This window comes from Lutjanus erythropterus, chromosome 1 (genome assembly GCF_056507025.1).
Source record: "Lutjanus erythropterus isolate fLutEry1 chromosome 1, fLutEry1.hap2, whole genome shotgun sequence".
Classification (NCBI taxonomy): domain Eukaryota; kingdom Metazoa; phylum Chordata; class Actinopteri; order Lutjaniformes; family Lutjanidae; genus Lutjanus; species Lutjanus erythropterus.
Window position 1 is genome coordinate 6,194,408 of NC_139317.1, and position 20,991 is coordinate 6,215,398.

The window sequence follows — 20,991 nt, forward strand, 5'->3', positions numbered from 1 at the left end:
TTTTTATTGTGAACAAGAGTCATCACAGGAGACTTGGACTCGAGTGGACTTTTCTGCTGTGAAGGTGGACCGAGATTTCACTCAGGATTCAAGATAATTTTATTTGTCCCTGAGGAAATTGTCTTGTGCGCAAAGACCGCTGCAGAAAAATACATGCAATTATAGTGTGGTAACAGACATAAAGTCCATAGCACAGACATAAGTGCATTTGAACATGTAATACAGCACCTCATTTCACAGCCTCCGTAGGTCCTGAGTTTAAGAGATTCACTAACTGAGGGATGAGAGATTTTTTTCTACCTATCCAGTTGAGATAAAATCTTTTTTTCAATGGTGACCTGGCCAAGAAGGTACCAAAGTTGCAAGTCAAGTGCACATTGATTCCATACAATAAAAAAACACAAGACAGGACATGACAAATCACACAGTAGAAAAAATGTCCATGCATCACAGAAGAAATCAAATGCATGAAGAAATTCATTAACTATGAATGCAGGAGCATTTTCTTATTAAAGATTCAGTCAGCTTTTGTTTGAAACTTGATAAAGAAGTAAGGGTGGGTAGTAAGGGTGGCAGATGTGATGATGTGACTGTATCTTGTTCTGACAGACTTGACACTTGACTCCAAGTTCAAGTCTCTCTCTCAAAAACACGAGCTTCACAGCAAAGCAAAAGCCGCAAAAGTGCTTCTCTCACATTTCAAATAATGAGAACTCTTTAGCTTTAAATTATTCTTATCTTTTTGAAGTGATTCAGTATCTTGATGACGTTAAAAAGCAGCGTCTCTCAGGCCCTAATGTGCAGCAACAGCTCCCTAACAAACCTCTCAGGTGATGCTGGCAAGACTACACAGCAGGATGGTTGTGGTCATAAAACAGAGTGCTTTTCAGAAGCACTTGGCAACGTCTCATAAAAGACGCTTTCTTCAGCAGTAATAAATCTGACGTGTGTGTGTGTGTGTGTGTTCCCAGCCTGTGACGGATGCAGAGAAGCACTCGGCCTCCACAGCGGTGCACCAGTCCTGGTCAGGAGACGAGGTGAAGAGGCCAGACGGCGGGTCAGACAGCGGGGTCAGGATGGAGACGGGCTCCAAGTGGAGCCGCCGGAACCCCTCCGACATGTCTGACGAGTCCGACAAGGGCGGATCAGGGAGGAAGACCCCCTCTGTGTCCCACACGGGCTCCTGGAGGAGAGGCATGAGCGCTCAGGTGGGGGTGACGTCCCCCAGGACTAAAAGCACAAGTAGCACGGGCTCCACGGGCTCTGTTAGCCTCAAGACCCACAGTTCAGGTAACATCCACCACCAGTATCAAAAAACAAATAAATAAATGATTGAATTGAAAAATAATTAGACTTAAAAATACTTAAGGTTTCTTTTCCCAGCCAGTGCAATTTTATGCTGCTCATTTTTCTTTATCTCTTCACTTCATAAAGGAAAATCCCAGAAATGAATAAAACTAAGTTGTAAATAAGTAGCATTATTATTAAGTCTCTGGCAGAAATTTTGACTTAAGTCTGTTTTTGCAGCATACTGTGCTGCACAGATGCTGGACATATTTATGTAAATGTTTTTTTTCGTTTTTAAAGTTAATTGACCCTTAAGTCCCTCCCCTTTTTTCTCTGTGCTCCAATAACAGTTGAGCAAACTTGGTACATTGGTCAACTTTCTTGTTTTCTTGTAAATGAGGGTCAAAATTAAACAACTAAAGTTACTCAATGTTAGCAAAACACTAGCTAATCAGTTAGCTTATGTTAGCAAAATGCTAGCTAACTATTACTAACTACTATTTAATGATGTATGTAGATTAGCTAGCTAGCATTTTGTTGCATTGGTCCAGACCTTTGAATCTCCCACTCCACTGAGTTGATTGATTCTGTGGAAATGAGTTGACAAATCAGTCTGATATCAGGCTGTTTGCTAACATTTGTAAGTACATTTATGACGCTTTTATGTCTTTTATCCATCTTCAAAAAATTTTGTTTTCTTACAAGCCTGTCACGTAGCATGTAAGTGCATCCATCTATCCATTCATCCACTGCTCATCTGTTATTGGAGCACAGAGTGAAAAGGGGCGGGACTTAGGAAGGGTCAGTTTGTTAACGTTATGTAACATTAGCGTCCTCGCATGTGGAGCAGCAGATAAGTTGTAGCATTTGGTTCCATAAAGACAACATTGCCAGAAAGTTTAATTATTATTAATTATTAATTATTATAAGTGAAATAACAAAGCTGGTGTTAAGTATTCACAGGCAGAAATTATTTAAGGGTACTGGCTGAATAGTTATTTGATTACGCCATTGCTGTGTGATGTTAAAGAGTGAATAGAGTGTGCTCGCACTTAATGATTCTGTAAATCTCTTAAAGGAAAAAACAGAAATGTTAAGCAGTGCCAAATGATGACCTTAATGTCTTTGCCTTTAGCCTCTTATGAGTTGAAACGCTGCCATATTTGTGTGTAACAAACGCTGTAGGATAAATGGATTGTGGCCAAATGGAGAACAAAGCTCCTTCTAGTTGCTCCTAAAATGCTGACAGTTTGAATCATGTAAATCATGTAACAGTAGCCTCACACACCCTGCTGATGTCTCATCTTGTGTCCCCTGCAGGTAAAACAGATGACGTTAAGGTGTCAGAAAAGGGTCGTCTCTCTCCTCGTTCTAACGGCCTTCACCGCTCGCCCTCAGACACAGGACGCAGTAGCGGCGACGAGGCAAAGAAACAATCCATCCCTGCCAGCCGCACTGCAACCACAAACGCCCTCACACACACCGTTTCAGACCCACACTCCCAGACACACACACTCACCTCTCGCACCCCTACCAGCACCTTTGGCTTCAAGAAGCAGGGCCCTGGGATGGTAACCATGGTTACTGCCAGTGGCGCCACCATCACAAGTGGCTCAGCCACCCTGGGGAAGATGCCCAAATCTGGGGCGCGCTCACTGGCAGGAGGCTTGAAATCTGGTGGGCAGGATGGCGGGTCAGCGCTGGGTCACCACGACGATGGCTTCCTCCCAATGAGCGCCCGCTCCACGCTGCAGTACCGCAGCCTGCCCAGACCCAGCCGCTCGGGAGCAGCCGCCCGCAACGGAAACCGCTCCTCAACCAGCAGCATTGAGGCCGCCGTGCTCTCCGTCACGTCTCATGGGAAAAACTCAATGAGCATCACCAAGACCAACGGCTCAGGAGGACCGCTGGCCAATCAGACGGACCGGGAGAAGGGGGTCTCTGAGATCGACAACCTCAGGAGCGGAGTCGTGATGCAGAGTGGAGGAGCAGCAACTGTTCCACTGACAGGAAGACAGCAGGTGTCTTCACCTACACTACGCAGGTGAGCACTATGTTAAAGTAATGTAACTTCATTACTTTCCTTTACTTTTACATTACCTCATTACCAAATATGGTGAAACTGTTTAGCCTAATATATTGTTTTATGTTCGTTGTTGGGTTTGTTAATTGTGAGTCCCGTTATTTCTTCCTTTGCTGTGTCTAGAGGACGCAGCTCAGAGTCAAAAGTTACCCCAAAGAATAAGAAAACGAGTCAAAAGTTTTTGACAACAACAAATATGGCAACACTGGAGGAGTTTGTAATAATGTATAATGATGGGGATGTTCTGTGTGTCCAGTAAGTACATTGTGACATGTGGACGTAGATTTCTTTTCACTAACTAATTGACGACAAACGTAATTTCCACTACTTTAGGAGTAGAAACTTGTTGATAGTGACCCGTGGTCGTGTCTTGGCTACACCGCCCCTCCGTGACTCCTGGTGCTCTGTTTCCGTAAGCTTTCAGAAAATGTTCACAAATACGGATGAAAGTCAAAATACAGTTTATCAGGTATCACTGAATGCTGGAGGTAATGTGGGGAACAGGAAGCTACCAATCACATGTTTAATTCACTCTTGTCATTTGTTGAAAAAGTTTTGCGGGTCAGTTCCTGAGAAAGCCACAGATATTTTTCATCTGAAAAAAACTGCTCCAACCGCCCAAGATTATATTAGATATCATTCCATCAGAAAAAGAGAGGGAAGGAGATAAATATTTGCGTACAATAATATGCACAGCACAGAGCATCATTTGTGTTGTCAGTAGTCCTGCAGACACAGCGGCGGTTAGCTGAGCTGGGCCCTCTTGTACGGGCTTGAATTTACCCACATGCAGCGCCACACACACACACACACACACACACACACACACACACACACACACACACACACACACACACACACACACACACAGAGGACCATTTAAAAAGACAGTAATCATCCAGTCACAGTAAATGATAAACAGTGGTGAGCAAGGATCACACGTGTGGGCTTGTTTCTCTCTCACACACATACACACACATGCACTCACTCACACTCATAAGCTCAGTGAGGTTAAATCAGGCCATTGTGAAAGGCAGGCCTTGAGCTCGGCTGATCAGCAGCCAAGCCTCAGCCTTGGCGGTGCAGGGGGGGGGGTAAGGGTGGTGGAAGGGGAGGGAGGGTGTGGTCCGGGAGTAACGGGAGCTGAGTCTTACCTCAGCGCTCTGCCCTCATTAATGTGAGGGAGTGATAACTCTTCAAAGAGGCTGTGCGCTGCCATTATCGCCCACCGCGGCTCCAGTCATCACAGCCCGCCATTTAACTCTAACCCAGGATTAGCAGAGAAGCAGGAGAGAGTTCTGTCTGTGTGTGTGTGTGTGTTTGAGTGTGTTTGAGTGTGTTGGCCTTGACTCCAATTTGAGCACTGACTCTACCTTTCCTGGCTGCAGGCCCTGTTTCATAGAAAATAAAGAATAACACTGGTGTTTTCGTCCGGTTAGCCATGGAACGTTAACCTTGGCTTCTGCGTTCAACGCTTTGATCCAGAACAACCATGAATATTTACATGAAATTTGTTGTTAAATGTGCTATTAATATTTATAGTCCCTGGAGGATGAATCTTAATGATTTTAGTAACCCCCTTGACATTTGTTCTTGCACCAGTATCAGGTCTAAATTTACATTTAGATAAGAAAGATGGCCTCAAGCAATGTCATCACCTGCAAAGATTGTTATTTAAAAACAATTTGAAGTAAATAAGTGTTAAAAGATATAATTATGTACAACATGCATTATAAAACTTGGACAATAATTCTATATAACATTATTCTAATTTAATGTCACAATAGACACACATAATGTGCATCTTTCTCTCTATGAAAATTATTCATCTTTACATTCATGTTAAGGGTGATATTGTTGTTTGTTTTGTTTTCTCTTTCCATTGAAAATCTGTTTATTATTTATTGTTTGTTTTAAGATATACTTTTTTTTAATGTAAAAAAAAATCAAATCATTCTACCTCTTCTTCAGGCACAATTCTCCCTTTATTAATTGATTATGCGATTTTGTAAAATGACAAAAATTCATGGCTAACAGTTTAAATACTAGGAAACTGCTTCCTTTGCGATGTTGATCTCATTTTTCAGCCTCACTCCGCTGTCTGATCTTCCGCAGGTTGTTTGGTGGGAAGCCCAGTAAGCAGGCTCCCGTCACCACGGCCGAAAACATGAAGAACTCCACCGTTATCTCCAACCCCCACGCCACCATGAACCACGTGGCCACAGTGCTGGAGTCCCCCGACGGAGGGCTGGGAGGCGTGGACAGCGACACCAGCAGCCCCCTGTTTGGAGGCAGAATACACGGATCGGGGATGGGGACACTGGGCAGCGAGCAGGTGAGCAAGAAAATATAAAAATAATGGAGACGATGGATCGTTAAAGTTAATCTGCAAGTAATGAGAGCAAAAATATCAGAATCATATATGAGCTCCTGGGGAGTTATTGGCTGTGAGTCTCCATGGTAACCATGCAGTTGTGTGATTAAGCTTTAGCAATGTAGAAAATGCAAAAGGGTGTTTTTTTTTGTTTATTCTTGGGCTTTTAAAAATCACTGAAGTAGTTTTTTGTGTCGCAGGAGCAGTCACTTATTCATTAGTTACCCTGCTATTCCCAGCCGCACACATTCTCTTACTGCCTACCGCCCATTACTGACCATGAAAAGGGAGAAAAACTTCTTTGTAGTGTATTTTTGAGTTGCATTTGAGTTATTTTTAGCCACGCTATTGTCGGCTTGCTGGTTGACCCATCGCTTTGGTCCGGGCCGAAACTATTTGGGAGACTTGACATGAAACTTTGCACAGACATTTAGAAAGAATAATGTAGTAACTAACTGAAGTGATGAACCTGGAGAGAATCATCACCTGAATCTGCAGCTGATGGAGCTCTGCAGTGAGTTTCAGCTCCTTGTTTAGCTGCCTAACCAACAGCTTTAGTCACGTAAAGTCTGATTTTATTTATATAGCCCAGTATCACAAATCACAATTTGCCTCATGGGGCTTTACAATCTGTGGACTTTATTGTTTTGGTTCACTCTCACTAATCTCAGTGTTGCCTTTGGCTGCAGCAGGCAGCCGTCTTCAGCCAAAAAGCTCTAAAAGCCCAGTACACGCTACCTGCTCAGCACCAAACAGCAGACAGACGTGGTTAGTGGTTGGCAAACATTGAGGTGCATTTAGCAAAAAGAGCCAGATGTTTTCCAGAGCTTAAAGAGAGAGAGACATTAGACTTGCATTCATCAGGTGGTCAGAAACATTAGTTCAAATGTACGATAATTTTAGTCCCTAACAGCTGAAGATGTACTTACTGTGTTAAGATGATAATTATGGTAAACATCATCATGCTGGCATTGTCATTGTGAGCGTGCTGGTGTTAGCATTTAGCCCAAAACACCAGTGCAGCCTTGAGGAGCTGCGAGTATGGCTACAGTTTATGGTCATCTGTCCAATCAGAAGTTTGGGTTTAAGATTAGGAAGGAGTGTTATGCCCGGCCGAGGGGAAACTCCCCTCTTACCCCACTCCTACGGATGATCAGTGCTACAGCAGATGCAGTCCAAGCAACACTGATTTATTCATTCATTAGGGTAGAATAAGCAGCGGGGAGAGCGTGGCCAAAACAATAAACAAAACAGTCAAGAATATCACCCACTAAGTTAAACAGTCCACAAAATAAAATGTAAAAAAAAAAAAAAAAGAGCTCTCACCCCTTCAGCTACCATGACTGCTGTTTTGGAAGATTTTTACATCACGTACAACATTGATAAATTTAACAACAATAAACTAGTGGTCACTTAGCAGCACAGCACAGTATGACACGGTTTATTTGGAAGTCAGGAAAAAAACTGAGTGAATCCAGCGCCAGCAGGCTGCAGCCCACTCACCAGCTGGGACAACAGCACAACAAATCACACGATCACACCAAAATGCAAAAAACAACTTATGACTCAGGGTCGTAACATTTTGAACCTTTGAGTTTAGAGGTGATTAAGCGTCTATGTGTCGAACATGTAGGTGTTTGTGAGGTCAAGACTTGATGAGTTTGTTCTCACCTGACTCATGCTGCACATCTGATTAATTCATTGATCGACTAAAGAGTGAGATCAGTGCAGCACTGTACAGACTCACTGTAGGCTACACACTGTAGCTCAGCAGAAAAGTGTGAGCGTGCTCAGACAGGATCTCAGCGTCACTTTCTCACATGATTCACCCAACTTCATCGGAACAGATCTTAATCACCAAGTGATACATCAGGCATTGTTTGTCTGTAGGCGACAAACAATGAAAATACAGTAGGTTCAAAAGTTTAGTCTGATATCTTAAAGCTTAATAGACCATCAAATAAAAATGAAAATACATTAGTACTGCAAAAAATAATGATTGTTTATCATTATTCATTGATCTATGAGTGATTTTTGATTAATTATATTCACAAAATATCTTCAGAAATCAGAAAAATCTATCACAATTACATTTTAAAAGACAAAGATATTCAGTCTACAACGATATACAACAGACAAAAGCAGCAAATTCTTACTTTTAAGAGCAGTTTCTGCATTTTAGCCTGATAAATTATTAAAGCTGTTAATCGACTGAAGGTTTCAGCACTTCACTGGACAGATTTCCACTGATTTTAAATGACGTCCTCTTTGTTTCTCCACAGGCCTCCAGTCCCGGCTCAGTCTACTCCTCCACCGGCCCCTCCAACAGCCTGACGTGGGGCACCACCTTCAGCAGCTCCTCCGCCCAGAGCAGGGAGAGCACGCTGGGCGGGCACGGCGGGACAGGCAGCGTGGGATACCCTTCCGTCAGCAGCATGCACACCAGCAGCGAGTCCATCGACATGAGCCTGGGCAGCCACGGGACGCACAGGGAGGACACCCTGTCCGCTCTGGGCCGCACCGGCAGCGTCAAGACCGGCATGTCAGAGAGGTGAGGAGGCACAATAGTGGGGTTTTGGTGTGTCAGTTTATTTTAAAAACCTTGTCTCCTTCTCCAAAAATACCTCTAAAACTTAAGAAAGTTAATCCTGCTCTCCAGTGCAGCATCTTTCCTTCATCAGTTGAAGTTGTTTCCAGGGTTTTCACCACTGACTTGACTGTATATAAAGATGTTTGATGCGTCTCTGCTCCCTCCCACTGCACAAAAATGAAAAATATCCTGGACATGAGTGCTGCAATCTTGCGCTGGTGATTTGGAGACTGTGTGTGTGCAGTACCAGATGCTTTGGCTTCATTTTTTGGGAGCTGTCATGTCTTCCACCTTTATATTCAGTCAATGGTCTTTACATGCAATCTGTTAATTAGTGTGAATGATGAATTAATGTGATTTTATGAAAGTTCCATGAACTAATTGACAGACTTGTGCAAGTTTTATTGCCTTTTAATAATGTTTGGACTGCTCTGCACCTCCTTGTGAATGTATTTCCCAAACTTCACTTGCAGTATAACTCTGATTCTTTACAACTTGGGTTTAATTTTCATAGTTTTAGCCATAATCCTACTGCTAAGTACAAATTTGCCAGTTGTACTTTACGAGTGTTCTTGTGTAACTTTTACTGAACAGTCATTGTGGCCATAAGTGGTAATTAAAAACAAAACAAAACAAAAAAATAAATTTTGTGTAACAATAGTACGTTTTAATCACTGCAGTGGGTGATTAAAACTGCTCAGAACATCATAGCTACTCTTATTGAGCATCAGTGATATCGGTGAGGTGAGTTGCAGAACTCAGAACTGTAAATTTACCGCCCTCACTCCATGGACATTAATAGTTTTTTTTTTCTTATATTTTGCTCTGTGTTGTTTGTTTTGTGTGTGTAGCATGAAGGGACTTTAAATTCCATTAAAATGATCATTAACTAAACCCTTTGAACGAGTAAAGAGGTGGCATGAAGTCAGAAAAACCACCCAGTAATTAATAATTGAAATTTATACAAAATAAGGATGTTACCACCCTTTAAACAGAGGTGAGCAGCCTCATGAGCAAATCCTACCTCACACATCCACTCATCCCCTCTCCACCCCGCATCCCTCCTCATCCTCTTGCCTAATTTTTTAGCATTTTTTGAAATTATGCAGAAGTTAGAATTTGGCTCAGACCTTTTCAGCTTTTCATACAAAACATATTTGTTTACAAAATGTAAAGCCTTGTTGTAGATTATAGAACGAAACAGTTTACAGTGTTAGTTAAAATTAGCTTAGCCTCAACCAGCAAAAGAATTTAAACGCTGCACTTAAATGCATCTCTTATAATAATCCAATAGTAGAATGTTTATATAAAATAATGCTTGGAAAGAAGTTGTTCTGAGGACGTTTATTATTCACATTTTGCTATTGGAATGTATGTACATCTAGTAGTTTTTGATACTTTCAGTTAACTAAAGGATTTAATGTTTTTTTTTCCATCACGGCTGCCAAGTTCCAACATTACCTCCTTTTAAAGAATCCAGAATTGAGATGATGCACAAAGCGTCCGCAGTGATGAGGTGTCGCTCCTTGTTTGCCGTCCTGTCTGCACTTCAAGCAGCGAAACAAAATCCCATGGCGTCCTCGGTCGATTATACAGTAATTGTGGTCATTGTAGCGGATTCCATCCTGACAGGTTGACTGTGTAATGTGACAGGAATGTCTCAGAGGAAACTTAATAGCATTTGGAGTCAGAGCTTTGAGGCCATGACATCACCCTCCTCCTCCTCCTCACTGAGTTTTCTTATGAACTTCATTGGTGAAGAATCTGTTCTGAAGGATTTCTTCGTCCACTTTTATTCTTCTAAAACTTTCTCTCTCTGTGTCTGTTGTGCGTTTTCCTTCCTGTCCTCCATCAGTCCCCTCTCCTCCCCCTCCGCTAGCCCAATATTCAGCCGAAACACGCTACCTCGGAAGCAGGACAGGTAAATGCACCTGGGTGTTAGGCTTCTGGTGGAGGTTCCTACCAAACCACCGCCTGCTGCCACACAGAGAGCATCACAAAGAGCCACGGAGAGAAGCTCTGTGTGGTAGCTTTTCTGTTTTATTTGTGTGGAAGTGTGTCTCTGTGTGGTAGTTTGTGGTTATTTTTAGGACCTCTAGCTCCCGTATGAATGGAGTGTAAACGTGAGGTTGTCTGTGTGGATGTTGGCAGCTTCACTGTTTTTGTTTAGTGATTCCCTTAAGTCTGTTATGACTGTTTACATGCTGCCACCTTGTGGTAGAGTTTATATGTGCAGATTTACCCAATAGCATCAGCATAGGATGTATATTATTGATTATTTACACTGCAAAAATCTCAGTCTTAAGTATTGTTTTACTGTTTCTGATACCTAAAGTCTTATCCACAGAAAAATAATGCAAAAAGTAACTGTGATGAGACAAATGACATAATTTTTTGTCATTTTCCTTTATTCCAGTGTAGAGCTCTGCTTCCATTCAAGAAAACTCTTGTAACAATTTGAGAGGTTTCAGTTTTAGAACAAAAGTGTTGCACTTTATTTTACAGTACACTAACAAGACATACCTTGTATTGAATAAGACAAAAACTAGAAATATGTCTTGTATTAGACCCTTTATTAGACTCTTATTAGAGGGTAAATAGGGACACATAACACACTGTTCCATATAATTGTCAGAGTGGACAAGACTGATGCCGATTATTTGATCAAATCTCATTATATTATACAAGTATTACAATAAGCCTGTGCAGGAGTCCACCGCTTAATGCTGCTGCTACTCTTTGCACTTCTTTTTTTTTTTTTTTTTTTTTTTGATACTGTTAATTGTATATTTTTGGAAAATATATAATATATATATACATACATGTATATATTTACTGAATACTGATTATTGCAGTTTTACACAGTGTTCCCCAGTTACTTTATTTATGTTTTTTCTTTCTTTCTCTACTTATATCTTTATTTATGTCTCTTATATTTTTATATTTTATATATTTTTTAAATATTTCTCTTTATAGTTTAAACTATATTTACTCTTTATATTGTTTAATGGCATTCAGAGTGGAAGGCAAAGAAAGAGTTTAATCATACAGGGAAACTTGTTTTAACATATGGCATATGGCAATAAATGCTTTGACTCGACTTGATGCACAAAATATTCCTCTGCTTGTATAATTTTGGCCTTTACTTTGAAAATCTGGTTGTTCACATGTTGTTTTTAAATGGGAAAATAGATAGATACATCTTAGTTTACAGTGCAGTTCTGTGTCCCAAATTACCCTCTAAAAAGGGTCTAAATTGTCTAATAAAGAAAATATTATTTCCAGTTTTTGTCTGACTTCATACAAACTACAGGTTATTAAATTTTATTAGTGGACTGTAAAATAAAGTGTGACCAAACAAAGAGTTTTAGGATTGAGTATAAGTAAAAAAAAATGACTTGGCAAGATAGAGATTTTGCAGTGTATATTTTAGGATGTCCTACTGTAGCGTAGATAGAAAAAATATCTTTGCAGGTTAAAACTAGCATTAGTTAATCCTTGAGAGTTGCAGCCACATGTTTCCTTGCCCCTTTTGCTTCTTTTGCTTTCCGCCTCTGAAGTGTTTCTCTCCCGCAGCGGGCCACACTGTGGTAGAAACACTCTGCCTAAGAAGGGACTCAGGTACTGACTTCACTTCACGCTGGACATGTTGCGCTTTTTGCACACTGGTTCACCAAATTGTCTCCTTTCTGTCTTTCTTTTTATCCTGCTGTTTACATTCACTCTGCGAGGCTTGTGCTCACGCTTTTAATTACAAAAAAAAAATGCTTTTGAAATTTTTCGTTTTGGCACTTTGGCACATGTGTTGTTGTGTTGTGCTTCTGTGAAGAGGCATGTTGTCGTACAGAGCTGTTATGCTGTTGCAGCCTTGATTTTGGGGGTTTAATTTTCTTTGGCTTCTTTTCTGCTTTTTTCCACCAGTTTCTGTTGCTCACAGCTGAGAATCAGTCAATGTTCACGCCGTTGTAATTCCTTGTTTCAGTGTCTGATTCATCCAACGTTAAATCCCAGCTACTAATCTGACTGCTTAAAGGGAACAAAAAAAATCCACCTCACTGATTGTAAAAAGTCAGAAAAATCTGAATCCAGATCAGTTAACATAGAATCACCACTGATCTGTTTCGTGTCCTGGCCTCCACTTTAACCTTTTCTTTGATTTCCTGCAGGTATGGGCCGTCCCCACAGCTGCGAGGTCACGAGGAGGCCCGTGATTGGCTACGCTCCCACTCCACCAGCGGGCTGCAGGACTCAGCCAGTAACTCCCCGTTCTCCCCTGGCTCCAGCCTCACCTCCCCCTCCGGCACTCGATTCAACTTCGGACAGCTCGGTATGACACACACACACACACACACCACCAAAAGCAGCACTCCGCATGTATTAACTTGATTGTATGAGCAATTAATTTGTCCTCTGTTGGTTTGAAACAAACTGCAGCCAATCAAACAGGTTCAGAACTTAGTGGATAAACTGTTTTCCCACCAAGCAGAAAATTGGTCAATTAATCATCTAAGACATTTATCACAAGATATTTATAACAAAAGTACCAAATATTGTCTTGTTTCAGTGTCTGACGTGAAAATCTACTGCAGTTCTCTGAAGTATACAATTAAAAAAAAATTAAAAATTTCACAGCAAATTACTGCAATAGATTTTTGTGTTTTGAGCCCAATTTAGACTTTTAAGTTTTGAAATAATCTAAAAAAAAAAAAAAAAAAAAAGTTTTGCCGACCTATAATCTTAAATTGATATAATTTACTTTTCTTTTTTTTAGTTAAACTTGAATTGGTTTTAATAGAAAATATGAAAATATTAGTTTACTCAATACTTTTCAAAAATACAAACGCAAAGATTCAATTTTATCTGAAGAAGTAAATTATCTCAACAAAAGATTAGGAGTTGGTAAAACTTTTTTAAAACTTAAGACTTTGAGTTGTCCTTAGATATCTATCTATTGCAGTCAGTTGCCTTGAAATGTGAGTTTTCTTAACTTTTTTAATTTTTCAGTGTTTACAGTCAGTTTAGTATAGACTAAACAATGAATTAAAAAAAATAAAACTACAACAATTCGTTAATTTATCAATGAGTCGATCAAAAGAAAGTTAATTGCCAACTGTTTTGATAATCAATTATTGATTTCAGTCATTTTTCAAACAAAAATCTTTAAAAAATGACTGGTTTCAGATTTTTAAATGTGAGGATTTGCTGCTTTTCTTTGTCATTTATTTTAGTAAATCGGGACTCTTTTGGTTTTGGACCGCTGTTTGGACAAAAGAAAAAAATTACTTTGGGCTCTGGGACATTTTATAGACTGAACAATTAATCAGCTACATGTGAAGATAATCTGCAAAATGATTTGAGCCCTTATGAAATGTATATCAGTAACATAAAAACATTCCTTACTTGACTTACATCATTTCACATATCATTTTCACAGCATCCAGTCCGACCTCAGCAGCTCAGATCAACCTCGCCGGGATGCGCAACAACAGCCTGACCAATCAGGATGTTGCCTTTGACCCGTGCGGCGACAACCGACTGAGAAACTCGTGCATGTCGCTCGACGAGAAGACTCGCACCATGAGCAGATCGGGATCCTTCAGGGACGGCTTCGAGGAAGGTAAGACGAGACGGTGGACGGGTGGACGGATGATGAAGACGATTGAATACTCAGTGACTCTGAGCGAGTCTTGGCCATGTTTTCTTCAGATGTTTGGTGAAATCCAGAATTAGGTGTAATCTGTATAAAGACCTGCATGCCTCCATCTCTCTGTGACTCCGAAGCCCTCCCCTTCCTTATTCCACATCCCCGTGCCAAAAGAATGATTATTCCATTTGTTTAGAGAACATTAGGACGGATTACAACCGCTCCTGGAAGAAAAGCCCTCCATCCCCTTGGAAATCCTTAATCAGCTTTGGTGCGGCTTTGTTTTTTCATAAGCTTGTTTATTGGGAAAAGTACCCAGCAGTGCTTTTCCCACCAGCAGGCAGACTCCCCGCTCGGGCGAAGTTGCTCCGCTGGAGTCAGCTCAGGCCGCGGGGCTTCAAGAAACTCGGCGCTTTGATTTAGAGGAACAAGCTAATACTGGGAGCGAGGTAGGCATAGCATTGTGTTGAAATTTGTCCTCATAATGGGAAAATTCAGCACTTAAATAACTTACATTTTAGGAAACAGCAACATAAACAGTAAACCACAAGCTAAACAGTTAATGCAAGGCAGCCACAAGTTGGTGTCAACCACAAAGTTTACACCCGTTTTCAAAGTTGTTGAAAAGTTCTGTGACGTGTTGTTAATCTGTAAACTGAAGTAAAACTTTACGTCACAGGCTGATGTACACCTGACAGTGTAATCAGATGCACACAGAGTCGTGCAGACTGAATAAATACAGAGGAAAAGGACAACATGAGGACGGACAAAGAGTTGGAGAGTAAATTCAGTGACACTGACACTGGTTTTGTAAATATGCCTCAGGGGAATCAGCTGTGTGTTTGTGGAAACCTGATGAATCCAGACAAGCTTAGTTTTCTTTATCGAAGAGTCAGTTCCGCCTGACCAGACGTGTAGATGACTCTTTGAGATAAAATCCTGTTTTTATCTGAGTATATGAAATATAGGACCGGTATTTCGAACGACTGATTTCACAGGTCAGTCAATATGAAGTCCATAAGGAGGTCATTCATAACTAAGAAAACCTTTCAGCATCACTATGTCCACTTTCTCTGAGTCAGCAAATACAAAGTAAAGAAACACAGATTACAGTCAGGTGCTTTGCTTCAAATTAAGCAAAACGTTTTTAGATAATCACATAATTCATCAACTCTTTGAAACGCTTCAACAGCTAAGATGATCCATGATTTTGCAACTTTTTGACATTGAATTTGTTTTGAAACTGATTTAAGTTGGTTTACTAGTGCTATTTAATTTTAGAAGGATATATGAATGTAAACACAAATAGAACAAGGGGAAAATGACACACACTCCATATACAACTTGAAACAGATGACTAAGTCATTAACCAGCATAGTCGAAAAGGAAAAAAAAATGCAAATAAGATAAAAAATAGAAAAGAAGAAGTGTTGGAAATGGGACCAGGGAGGGAGTCAATCCATAGGTTTGTCTCTAAGTGAATCTTTCCCATTTCAAATAATACCACTATGTCTTACCCAGCAGAGAAAAGGGACACTTGTTCATATCCTGCCACCGTAGCAAACAGATTATGTCACTGTGGTTGATGGTGCGTGAGCTGACTTCCATAGTTAGATGAGCGGTCTCCTACCCAGCATGATAGCGGTCTGGGCCCATTCAGGATAGATAGAAGGAATAGTGTCTTTCAGGGTTGACGGGTCCCCCAGCAGAAATAAACAGGGACTTCCTGACCGACGTTTCTTTAAATACAGTCATGAACTGACGTCCTGAACTTTGGGGCAAGACTACAGGACATGAGTTAATACACTGTACTGTTATCAGTGCACTTCCATGGTTTTCCTGTGTTGAATTTTAAAGCAAAGGCTGGTTACAGACGACTGAGCAGCATCTAATCATGAAAATGAGGGTTCATTTTGTTGTCTAAGAGAAGGAGACGGCTGCTAATCATCTGTTGTACTACTACTACTTAAAAAAAACATTTTGTCTCGAGCAAATGTCTGTTTAGCTTTTTCTGGTATTGTGAAGCTATAACACAAATATACAATTATTGTGCACATGCAAAATAACAGAGACACAAAGTTATTATTATTGCGCCCCCCCCAGTAGCAGATCTGTCTCGCTCTCATTCCCAGCTCCGTGAGCGTGAGTCTGTCTTCCCTTTCAGAGGAGGAGATAATTACAGGGATCACAGTGAGAGGCGTGAGAGACGTGATGACACACAAGGATCCTCCGACATAACTTTCTCCCTCTTTTTGTGTGTGTGTGTTTTAGATTGCAGCGTGTAGGTTTGGAGGTCATGCGGTTTGTGTATGTCGCCGAGGTGTAGAGTTACCCGACCGTTGTTAGATTGACAGGACAAAAGTCACATCATCCACCCAACACTTTGTCCTGCGTGAGAGCAACACCGCGACACGCTGTCACCTCATCCCCTCCGCCCAGAACCTCCCACTCACCTTTATACACGCTCACCTCCTCCTTATGTCTGTAGAAACTTTTATACGTGGTCAAAACCTATAAAACCAAGATTAATGGTGTTTATGTTTGTAATTACCACCAGATGTCTGTTCCCATTTTGTGCACAGTCAGCTTAGCTGAAGTCATTATGGATTTTTCCTCTCTTTTAATATGTTGCATTATATTCTGGAATAACATAAAACAACATCTGCAAGTAATACATCATAGTAAAAAGGAAGAAGACCTGTTTTTTATCCATATTTTGTCTTTTTACTGCAGGTGGTAATCAAATAATAACTCACTGTGAAATACTATCATGGTTGTAATGGTATCTACATACAGGCAACTCTGAAATATATAATATATTAAAGGACAGTTGTCTGCAATACATCAAAGTATTTGCGTAGACGTGGATGAATAGAATTGTCTTAGAGATTTTCTTAGCACATTAAAAATGCCATCTTGTTCAGAGAACGTTGTAGAAAACTGGGGTTAAAGAAAGGACAGCACAAAAAGCATGCTTGTCATCAATAAAAGGTCAAATAGTAAAAACAATGGCACAGTGCTGAAGTGTACAGATACTTTTGTAGCCACAAAAGATAATTTTTTTACTTTCATTTTATACTTTCCTCCGTGAAAGTGCAGAGGGTGAGGCTAACAGCTAACGGTGATTCCACCAGGCCCAGCTGCGTCTCGTTACGTTCTACACAGTGCTGTGAACCACCAGCAGCACCTCGGTGCGTCCCAGAGGCGGCTCACCGCTCCAAATACGCGCTGAGTCTATTTTTGATGTAACACAGCTAACATTAGCCATGCTACAACTGTTGCTGACTTAGCAGCTACTGATAAGCTCGAATGAGAGAAGACCCACAAATATTTTATGCAGTATATGTAGCATGGCGTTCTTTTCCATCTTTCTCTCAGCTCAGAGCCTGAAAAACGGTGAAGACCCCTGTAACTGATTGATCAAGTCATTGTTGCAGCTGTAGTCGATTCATATTGGAAAAAATGAGATGAGCGCACATTTAAAGATCTTTTCACATACGACCTGCACAAAGCGATTGATGAGATGGAAACCAGACAGGAGTGAATCTAAATAAAATTTTCTCCTTTTAATGTGGCTCCCAGCACTCCTCGCTGTCTAGACCAGATTCAGATAAAAGTGAGTCCTTGGTAAACTAATGTCTGTTCCCCCTGTGAGGTGAATGAACGAATCTGCTGGGATCAGCCCGGCCTCGCCGTGTGGTTGATGACCTCACGCTGCTGATCCTTTCTGATCTGCTCTCAGGCAGGAAACAGTGCTGGCGTTGTGTCCCTGCCTCTGATGTGTGATTAGCGGCTGAGTCATTAGCAGCGTAATGCTCGGGCTGTCATTAGCTGTGCCACAGCCCCGACTGTAACGTGTAGGAGTTTTATATTTATGACCGCGGAGCTGCAGTCAGTATGTTGAGGAGGAGGCGGGGAGTGGAGTTGGGGCGGGCTGGGGGAAGTGGGAATGGTGCTGGGTGGGCAGGGTGGGTGGTTTGTATGTGTTCTGAGACTGTGGGGGGTCTGTTGTGTAGAGATGTACTTTCTAATCCACACTTTCACTTGTTGTTTTTGTCTCTTTAGTTCATGGATCATCCCTGTCTCTGGTCTCCAGCACGTCTTCCATTTACTCCACAGTAAGTACACAAACGTCAAAAGTTAAGCAGGGCTGGATTAAAGTGAATTCTCTTCGTGTGTATGATTATTTGAATGCTGATGCAGTGTAGAAGCAATGTTGCTGTTTTCTTTTGGATACATACTTTTTGGGTGTATGTGCTTCACCATGACACATCTTTCTCCAATACAGAACAATGCCAAGTTGATTTTTCGACTATAAAATATCCCACTCATGTACACATGTTGACACAAACCCCTTAAAGGAGCAGTGTACAGGATTTAGTGGCAGCTAGTGGTGAGCTTGTAGCTTGCACCTCATTTCACTATTCTCCTTCCAAGCGTGTGGTGGCTGCAAAACTTGCAAAACACTAATGGCCCTCTTTAGATCCAGTGTTTAGTTTGTCCATTCTGGGCTACTGTAGAAACACAGCAGTGAAACATGGCGGCCTCCATGGAGATGTAAACAGCTCATTCTAAGGTAACAGAAACACAATAATTATTGTTTTCAGGTGATTACATACCAATTAAAACATACGTATGAATATTATATCCAATTTCTGCCATCTTCTGCTAATAGGTCCATGTAAATCTTACAGACTGGACCTTTAATTACCACATTTAAGGGATAAGAAATGTTTGTCTGTCAGAGCCTGGTGGCCCAGTGTTGTCCCTGGTGCAGTTCTGACTGCAGCATCTTTGCTGAACGTTTCCTGCCTCCTCCTCCTCTAGAACGTGTGTTAGAAAGGCAACGATGTCTAAAAACCAGTCACAAAGCATGTTTATGTATAAGGATCTGCATAAAAATACAGACATACGTATGTCTGGCTCTACTTTATAATATAAAAATTAAACTCTACACACCATCATGCCTCACATTTAGTAAAGCATCTATATCAGCTTTATCAGTTGTTACAAAAGAGGGCTGATTATAGTTATTAATTAGAAAACAACATTAGAAAGGTGTTGTGTATTAACCATCCTGTACTGTTCTGGCATCTGATCTCGTTTTAGAAACTCTTTTGCAATCAGCAAGTAATCTTCAGTTCAGATAGTTTCACAATTCACATAGAAACCAGAGGAACCAGTTTCTGTTTTTGCATATAGAATTATGAAATATTGAGTATTTGAGTTGGCAAACACACTGTTACACATTTACCCTCTAATCCATCCACATATCTGACTCAAACACCCTGTGAGAAAGAGATCTGGCAGTAGCCACACAGACAGACATGGGACAGCCCACATGTGTAAATAGTGGCCAATCAGAGGCCAGACTTTCACAGCATAGCCCCTCCTTCCCTCTAGTGGGCTGGTTTACTCACCTGTGCAGGTGTAGCAGAGAAACTCACAGGACATTGGAACCCAGCTCGGCACTGGCTGGTGCTTTGAGCCTGAGAGTGACAAGTTTGAAATCAGAGGGGGGAAGAGAGTGGAGGCAAAATGATGGCGACTTTATCCCTGACGGGCACGGTTACATCCTGGCAACAAACGGTAGGGATGAGGAGGAGGACTGTAGAGTGCAGGACTACTTCATTCTGCTTTTTTTTGCTCTGTTTTTTGTTCTTGTTGCTCTCTATGTAATATATGCTACAATATTGTTTCTGAGTATCAGTAAATTAAGATAACACTGACATGTCTGATACATGAACAACTAATCTAATGTGGAAATTCCACATCAACACCATGAAAAATAATGTTGCTGCAATCAATTTTGCATTTTTTCCAACTTTGGTTTTCCTTGGATTCCTTTTATTGTGTTTATTTTAGTGTATTCCTCATCTTTCCACCAAAACAGCATGTAAACGCTTTTCTTTACTGCTGAGATGTTGATACCTCCTGGGGCTGTTTTTGTGTGTGAAGTTTCGGTCCAGGATTTTTCATCAGAGCGAGATCTCTGGTGTTTTGTCTGCGTTTCCAAGACAGACAGGCTGCTGTGTTTGTGTATCTAGGATCATCTGGTCATGTGTGTGTGTGTGTGTGTGTGTGTGTGTGATTGACAGCTCTGTTTGGGTGTGTAGACCATGTGTGGACAGATGCCACTTTGTAAACCATCGGAACACATGTGCCTACATATCGCCATACATGCACAGACACACGAGGCTGTTGAAACCTGTTGTACTCACTGGTTGGGAGGTGGAACCACATGAAAAATCATTTATTATAAGCTGTTCTGTAACAACACGACCGGGTGCTCAGGCCTCCGACAGGCCTTACAAATACTGAAAGATTGTGGATTTAGCTGCACAATCCTTATTATTGATTTTAATGTTAGAAATGTAAAACTTTTAATCTGCAAAGGAATGCAAATTTCATGGCATAAATTAAATCATGTACCAAAATCTGAACACTTTTTCTCATGACCTAATATTCTTTCTAATATTCCTCCAAGTTTGGTTGATATCCAGTGTTGTCAATGTTTTTAAAATACTACAGATAAAAGAAACCACCCAAAAAAAATCACTTTAAATATACACTTTATTTAGAACATTTTTACAACTTTGCCTTGTCACAGAAGGGCTTTTCGGGCAAGAAATGGCCATTATTTACACCGATTATCGCTCTCTCTGAACCAACCAGACTCCATTGGCAAAGTCAGTAATTTTACCTTACAGACCACAGAAGTTGTTCATCTACCGCTGCCTCGATCAGTTAGGTTGTTTGTGTTATTGTGCGACTGAGATGAATCCGAACTAAGCTTTTAAAACACCAAAGTCACACAATAATATAAAAAAAACTAATCAATCGATTCCAGAAACTAACATGTTCTGCGAGTTAAAATGACTGTTTTTGCCAGTGGAGTCTGGTTGGCAGCAATATTTGGCTTCCCGTTGGAGAAGCTCTGACTCCACGTCTGATAATCTGAGGTATCCCTTCAAAACATCCTGGATACGCACCAAAATTCAAACACTTTGTCC

The 20,991-nt window shown here is 40.9% G+C and overlaps 1 protein-coding gene across 1 annotated transcript in view; it reads left to right on the top strand.

Annotated features, from left to right (window-relative positions):
• Positions 1 to 20,991, top strand: part of nav2a (neuron navigator 2a) — a 325,729-nt gene that overhangs the window by 288,559 nt on the left and 16,179 nt on the right. Inside the window, exons 14-22 of the mRNA XM_084731403.1 lie at positions 972 to 1,290; positions 2,608 to 3,331; positions 5,486 to 5,705; positions 8,027 to 8,295; positions 10,190 to 10,255; positions 11,911 to 11,955; positions 12,501 to 12,661; positions 13,769 to 13,951; positions 18,044 to 18,096. Of these exons, the coding sequence (XP_084587529.1) occupies positions 972 to 1,290; positions 2,608 to 3,331; positions 5,486 to 5,705; positions 8,027 to 8,295; positions 10,190 to 10,255; positions 11,911 to 11,955; positions 12,501 to 12,661; positions 13,769 to 13,951; positions 18,044 to 18,096 (2,040 nt within the window). The remainder of the gene's footprint in view (positions 1 to 971; positions 1,291 to 2,607; positions 3,332 to 5,485; positions 5,706 to 8,026; positions 8,296 to 10,189; positions 10,256 to 11,910; positions 11,956 to 12,500; positions 12,662 to 13,768; positions 13,952 to 18,043; positions 18,097 to 20,991) is intronic.